A 7,721-nucleotide genomic window follows, 5' to 3' on the forward strand; every position below is an offset into this window, starting at 1 on the left:
CCAGGCAGCATTTCCCTTGGGAATGTGAGCGTTGGCACCTTTCCTGTAAAAAAAAAGAAAAGAAGAAAAAAAAAAGTTAATTTTTCAGTTCTGTGCTGTGGCTGAAAGAGGGAAGAAACCACCGAAGGAAGGAGAGGGTCTCTGCCGCAGCACAAGTAGGTTGCTGATGAGGTGGGAGGGGGGTGGGAGGCTAGGGGCAGAAGTGGGGACAAGCTTCCTGTCAGCAGGAGCTGCACGTCCTGGGGATTGAAGGAAGGGCTGTGGTAACAAGAAATAGGGAAAAAGTCCAGGAAATGAGGAGTTCAGTGCTTAGAAATCTGATTCTTTGTATCACAGCCCTTGGCGTGATGAAAAGATCTCCCTGTCTTACTGAGAAGGCAAAAATTACAAAGCAGGCTCCAACAACAGGAGCCTGCATTTGGGAAATAAGTCACTTAATGAACTGCAGAAGAAAAGTTGGCCTTTATTCTCTCTGGCAGAGTCTGTAGGTATTTTAGGAGCTCTGTTAAACCTGGGCAATGATGTCCCAGTTTTCTGGTACATGTTGTATTATTCCAGCTCTTTGATGTTTTGAATGCCTTCCCCTATTAAATTGCATCTCTGCTGATGTTGTTCTTCTCCTTCCTTTCTTGCTCTATTTCCGTGTACCTGGATTGTCCTTTCCTCTACCTTAGTGACAGAGCAGCTGTGTCTGACCCATCATCAATTTCACTGGACATTAGGATGGAAATCTCACTAGCCTGAAAAAATATAATAATATGGGTGTTTCTCTGTGTTAAACACCTTTTGGCTTTTCTGAGCAGTGTTTGATAACCACCTCAGCAGTATTTTGTCTTACCCATCCTGAGAGCCTTATTGAACCATGGAGACAACTGAGGTAACAGTGTATATGTAAATATATGGACCTGATTCATAGCTTTCCTAGCAGCAAATAAAAGGCTGTGAATTTTACATACTTGAGAGTCTTTTGGAAGCTTATGGCCAGCTCAGAGTCTTCTGCCTAGGTGCAGAGCAACTGGAGGGGAGAGGAGTATGAGTGGTGGTGGCTGGAGGGAAACAGACTGCAAATGGAGGGCCCCAGAAGGAAATGGAAGGGGACCAGAGTGGAACAGGGTATGTACAGAGGGGAATGGAAAGGAATCATCTGGTGGGGAAAAAGACAATGCAGGAGACTGGCATGGAAAAGAACTCACTCTGAATCATGAGCATAACCTTTTTACAAACCAGAAGAGCTCTTACACTATCAGAAGTCTTGGGGTCCAAACTACCAAAGAAAAGCCCTCCCCTTGGTCTTGTCCTCCCCATCTCCTCTTGATCTGCTTCTGCACCCATCCTGGGGTGGGGGGAGGGCACAACCTGGGAAAGGACCTGCTGCTCAGAAGGGGTGTTGACTGTACCAGGCATCCAGGGACTCACTCCCTGTTCATTCTAGTGTGCTTCCTGCCCAGAGTCCCTTCTGAGGCACCTGCAGCAGATAGTGGTTTTTCTCACACAGGAGCAGGAAAACGAGCTCTGCAGTCACACACTGGCTGGATGGCATCCTCCCTGGGTATAAAAGTCCCTAATAGGCATTCCCAAGGAGACAAGCTGGCAGTAAGCAGGGCCTGCAGGTGGGGCTGGTTCCTGCTGCTATTTCTCTGCCAGCACAGTGAGAAAACAACCCAACAGGACTTGTTGGGGCTTCACTCCTGGAGGGAAGGGGAATGGCATTGGCTGTGCAGACAGGGCAACAGTGGGAAGAGGCAGGGACTCCTCTGCACCCTCCTGCACCCATCACAGTGACCTGCTTGTGGGAAATGGGGCATGGGAGGCAGGGGGACACGAGCACCCATATGCTGGCCCTGCTGAGGCTGACCTTCAGGACCTTGGGAGCTGCTGCCATAAGATCAATTTGAGCACTTACATGCTTGTCTACCATGAGCAAAATCAAATGCATTGATTGATTGATTGATTGATTGATTAAACTCCAGTGCACGTGGCAGCTTGCTTGGCGTTTGCAATTCCAAATTTCATTTTCAGGTCACTCATTCTTAAGGCTAGACATAAATTTTCTAACTCTCCATCAGTCGCTAGAGGTGTTATCAGCATACACTGTAGCAGGGGATGGGTCTCCTTTAGCATGGGCTAGATTTGTGTTCTCACTAAAACGGAGGAACTCTGGTGGAGGTGTTGAGAGTACAGCTCCATGGAGAAAGGTGGGGACATTTACATGACTATCTGTGGAGCAATGGCATTCAAATAGCACTCACAGTACTAGTGTGCTGAGTGTTTACAAAGCCCTCTACGGGAGCCTGGGAAACTTAATTCTGCATCCCCAGAAAACAACTGGAAGTTCTGGTGGCTGGTATTTGACTGCTTTGGATCTTACACACTTAACCTAAGATGTTACTAAAGAAAATGGTAATGTTTGCACTGGGACTATCTAATGTCTAGGGTACTGAATAGCTAAACTGAACACAGACTTCAAGCTGCCAGCATCTCTGGAAGTGTGGTTTATTTGCATTAGGACTGAGTCAGGTAAAATATTTCTGTTCACACCATACTGAACAGTACAGAGAAATCCTGATCTTTCAGAGCTGTTTTCAGCAAGTGAGGTGTATGTTTAGGAAGCAAACACTGCATCACGTCTTTGTTCAGATAAGTTCTGTATTTTTGGCCCAATAGTCATTACACATTCTGCAGAGACTCATATGGCCATCAGAAAAGCACAGGGACAGCACATGCTCATCTGTCAGCTAAAGGTAGCTTTTGTTTACATCTGAAACCTAGTTTCTTTTTCCTCAGTGTTCACGAATGTCTTGACTCTGCAATGGAAACCTTCCAGAGACCAAGTAAAATTGTCCTGCAAAATTTTTCTCCTTTTCATCTTGTTGAAGCTGTTGTTGTTCTGGAAAGCCATTAGATTTATTGCAAAACTGGTAACTAGGAGAATGAGAATGGATGAGAAAGTCTTGCCCTGACTCGGTCTCCACCTTCTCTCCCTCCACACACTGCCCTAACTTGAAGCTATGTTGTACTTATATTGCACTTTTGGCCTCACAATGCCTCCAGTGCCCAAATTTCCTCTCAATTTTGAGTGTCAGGTGAATGGCACATGCAACTGGACAACACACTTGAAAAAGGTGAGCAAGATTTGTAACAGCTTTTGCAATCAGGCAGCTTCTCCCTGCTGTGTGTTTGGTAAGGCTGACAAGAGCTGAGAGAGCAGGGGATAGCTGAGTAGTGCATATTTGCAAAGTGTAATCATAGCTCTAGGATGAGCTGTGCTGTACAAAAGCCTTGAAGGTGGTTTGGAGTGAAAAGAAGGGCTAATGTGTTCACGCCATGGACTGCGTGGAGTGTCCACTAACATAGTGTCCTTGTGGTGCAAAGATGGAGAGGTGGATGTGGCCTGTTCAGAATAGTTACCCTGATCAAAGTTACCCTGTACTCAATAACCAAACGACCATTTCACTTTTAATCATTCTGTGTTGAAGCGGTGAGGGGTGAGGGGACTGTTACACAAAATCTTCATTTAAGTGCTTTGTAGATACCTGCTGCTGGTGTTCACCCAGCTCTCTCCTGGCTCAAGGCCCTACTTGTTCAGCCAGGTCTCGGCTTCTCTTCAGACTTAGGCAGCCTTGCTTTGAAAGTACTCCCTTCTCTGTGGGACCAAGGATGCCATCCACTGCCCGGTGCAGCGCTTGGCCTCTTCCCACGTGTAGCGGGGCACGTAGCCAAAATCCCTCTGTGCTTTTCTGTAAGAGAAGGTGAATGGGGTATTCAGCAGAGTGACCAGGTGGCGGTTGGTGGAGGGGATGTATCGGACAAAGGGCTTGAGCAAGAAGCTCACAACCTCCAGCAGCAGCGAGAAGTAATACAGCATTGTCAGAGGCATGGGGAGCCGGGGCTCGATTCCAAACCCCAGGTCCCTGGTCAGCTCATAATTCAGATCAGCGTAGCTCATATGAGGGGTGTCATCTGAGATGTAGTAGAACTGCCCCCTGATGTGCTTGGCTTTCTGTGGGACCTGCAGGGCTTTAGCTGCTTGCACATGTGCCCAGGCAATGTTCCCCACATACACAGGGTTTACCAAAGCCTCCTTCCTGGAGAAGCGCAGGTAGACGTTTTTGTTCATCAGACACTTATCCAGGTGACCTTGGAGAAATGGGCATCCTTCTCCAAAAATGTACATGGATCTCAGGGCACAGGTCATCAGCATGCCACCATCCTTTAACACCTGGCCATCTGCTTTCAGCACAGAGTCTTCTGCCAGTCTCTTACTCTGGGCATACGGAAATTTCGATACGCTCTCATAAGCCATATCTTCATCACCATTGAAAATGGGGTCACCTCTGCAGTTTGGGCCTGTCACTTCTATGGTGCTGGTATATATGAAGTGCTGGACGTTACAGCGGACACATGCCTCCAGCAGTAGCTGAGTGCCTTCAAAAGAGAAACATGCAGGTCAGTCTACAGGTCTCTAAGCAGGGAAGAGTGGGCTTTTTAGATCAGAAACAGCATCTCTATCTTGAGCTTGGGCAGATCTCCCCTCTCTGCAGCTGGAAGAATCCTATCCCAAACTGGGCAGCATGTTCCATGAAACTGAACCTGCTCTGAATGTCTTTAAGTGCTATCAGTGCATCTGCTGGAGTTAACCAAGGATTAACGTGTAGTCTTAGTTGCATGTTGTGGGTTTTTTTATGCCAAGAGTCAAGTTCTTCTCTTGCTTAAGCTATCATAGACACTGACCATAGACACAGGTGTTTGTGCCTGTTGGTTGGGTTGACTGGCTCAGGGATGAGAACCCTCAGAAGCTGCCCCTCTCATGAGGTACCCTCCATCCCGTATGCTGAAGCCCCTGTTTTCCAGGCTTAAGGATGGTTTTGGGTGGTTTGCTAAGCAGGAACAGAATTAATGTGAGTGGGACTCCCAGTGGGAGTCTATTCACTATTCAACTGGCTTCAGAGGAAGGCTTGAAGAGGAAGGTCTGTAAGAACACGCATAGTCAAAGATCACAGAGTCATGTGGAGTAAGAAAACTGATGCTTGTGGATGTGTGCCTCCTTTTTGAGCATATTCTGGCTTTTATTTGCTGTAACACAGGATTTCTTTTAAAATGCTATCATTATGCATTCATTGAGGAGAGCAGAGGTTAAGTGGCAAACTCAAGGTCTTTCAGACAACCAAGAGGATTAAGATAGGAAAGCACATTCAGGGGGGAAAGAAATACTTTAATAAGTTGTGTTGTTTTAGCTGCAAGTAGACTCTTTTTCTTCTGGGCTTTGAGGCAAAAATTGCCTTCTTTGTTGTGCATGGTGTAATGAAAGAGATTATGTGTGAAAGAGCCAGTAACTTTGGAACAGAAGACACAGCTCAAAGACATTTTAAAATGTACTTGGCAAAGGAGTATTAAACCAAAATGGTTGATATGATATTGGAAGGGTGTGGACTAAAATCCAGGGGACAAAATCAAACACTAGCTGTGAGGCCCATGAATGATCTAACAAGTGTGCCTAAAGGCAGCACAATGCAGAGCAGTCTAGCGTTGGTAAAGAGAATGAATAAAAGATGTTCTGAGGACCAAGAAATATTGGCAGCAAGATATGAACCCATTAATGAGTGAAGAATGGGAAGAATTGTTGAACTGAATATTGTTAGGGCACCAAAATTCCTTTTTTTCCAAGCTTGAACAAGAAAAAGAAAGAGGTTGAAACAAACAGGAAATAAATTTGGATGAGGCTTCAAGAAACACTAAAGAAGAGCAAAGAAGGAAAGGTTACCCAGCCAGGAATAAACTCACATGAAAAGTGAGTTCATGCAAGTCACCATGTTTAGGTGATGTACAATCCAGGGTCATCTGTAAAATTAATTCATCGATAAAACCTATTATTTTAAACATTAATAGCTTAATTCCTGCCATTAATGCTGTTTAGAAAGTGAAGAAAACTAATACAGTGCAGAAGAGAGCTAGACAAAATCAAATAAGAGATCAGATTTTGTAAAAAGCAACATAAAATTATCTTGACAGTTTGTATCTGTTCAAGATCAGTTTCCTCCAAATAAGACGTTTTATTTGCAAACCTAAGTTGTATGTAAAAAAAAGGAAAAGGTTCTTACAATAAGAGGAATTTTATCATCTTTCACACAGCATGTAATAAAGTTAAACTTCCATGGAGCAGGTCTCCCTCTACTTGTGCTTTAAGGATAAGGATCTGATTCATAGAGGGTACTTTTTTTTTTTTAAATTATAGTTAAGTATTTTCTTAATTCCCTTCCTCCTAAAACTTTACTTTGGTTCCCTTCCTAGAAGGATATTTTTGCTGTGAGGCACCGTGTGGCCTGTGAGACACTGCAGCATGGCAATTTAACTTGTTTGCTTCTGCTCTAGTTTGTGAACATCCACATCTGGTTCCTTGACACATTTGTGTTGTAAAAGTTCTGTTTTCCAGGAGAAACAAAACTTCCATCCTGCAAGTCTATGAAGTATGTAGCAGTGTCTTGACTGGTCAGAAAGCCAGAAGAGCATCAGAATGGAAACGGAGGGAAATAGGGAAGAGGACTGCAGTATTTACTGGCTGACCTCAGGGTCAGTTTGCTCTAGGAGCAGGACTGGTGTGCGCTTTCATTCTACCAAGTGCTGTCAGCTAACCCTCACTGGCCCAGGGGGCTTATTTCACCTGCAGGCAGACTCTGCTAGGGGGAATCTGAAAGGTTTATGAAAGCCTAGGTACTTAGTGCTTAAGTCTAAACATGCTGAAAGGAATGATGATGCAAACTTAAACAAGCTGTCTCTGACTCCAGCTCAGAGCCAGAGAGCTTGCTGTTTTTCAGACATTTTAATATTTGTTTGGGTTTGGTTTGGCTTTTTCCCCATGGGTTTAGCCAACCCATTCTGCCGTGAAAAACAGCTTGTAGCAGTAGTATGATCAGAAAGACACAGATTTAAAATCCTCTTTCTGAACTACCACCTCTGTGTATTTGTTTTCCCTACTGCCTGATGCACAGGTTTACAGGAGCTTGCCTTTCAGGCCCTCCTGGCAAGTACCAAAGAAGCTGCCCACTGGGCTCTAATCTGTCGTCACTGACAATCTGTGGCTTTGAGCAGAAGTGAAAGGGTCTGCAAGATGCATGTACAGGCAATGAGTCAGGCTAAAAGAACCGAAAGGCCGTCCCACTGTTTTAAGGTGCCTTCAAGAGACAGCACAGCTACAAAGAACACTCTCTGGCTCCAAACACTAGTGGCTAGCCAATCTTTTAAAAAGTGGTGCCTGTAGAAATATGTTCCTTATTTTTTTGTGAAGAAGCCCTGTATCTGTGGCAAAAAGGAACAAACAAAACCAAACCAACCAACAAACAAACAAAAAGAAAGAAAGAGGAAAACTATCAATGTAAATTAGAACATCTCCCCCAAATCCTCACCAAGGAGCTGAAGGAATATAGCCAGGGAGGCAGGTTAAGTGGTACCAGTTATGTGAAAAGCATTGAGGGCTTGGGATCAGAGGGAGGGGGGGTGACATTGTTCTTTCAGGAATTACATTTTAATTTCCCAGCAGCCAATGCCACACAGGCTTTTTCCTAAGTCAAAGCCTTTCCCTTTCATCTGAGCCTTTCCTTTCTTCGTAGAAAGGGAGATCCCATCACCAAGGAAGAAGTCACTATAACCCCTCCCTCCCATAGCCTTGAATTTGTAAGGGGATTCTTAATGATGGGAGACTACTTGCTCCTCTGAACTGCATTCCT

General features: G+C 44.8%; 1 protein-coding gene across 1 annotated transcript in view; it reads right to left on the minus strand.

The window, feature by feature from the left end:
• Positions 1-3,443: 3,443 nt before the first annotated feature.
• Positions 3,444-7,721, minus strand: part of LOC104384975 (3 beta-hydroxysteroid dehydrogenase/Delta 5-->4-isomerase-like) — an 11,378-nt gene continuing 7,100 nt past the window's right edge. Inside the window, exon 4 of the mRNA XM_009993370.1 lies at positions 3,444-4,425. Coding sequence (XP_009991672.1) covers positions 3,611-4,425 — 815 coding nt within the window. The 3' untranslated portion in view covers positions 3,444-3,610. The remainder of the gene's footprint in view (positions 4,426-7,721) is intronic.

This window comes from Chaetura pelagica, unplaced genomic scaffold (genome assembly GCF_000747805.2).
Source record: "Chaetura pelagica isolate M959 unplaced genomic scaffold, ChaPel_1.0 scaffold101, whole genome shotgun sequence".
NCBI classification, from domain to species: Eukaryota; Metazoa; Chordata; class Aves; order Apodiformes; family Apodidae; genus Chaetura; species Chaetura pelagica.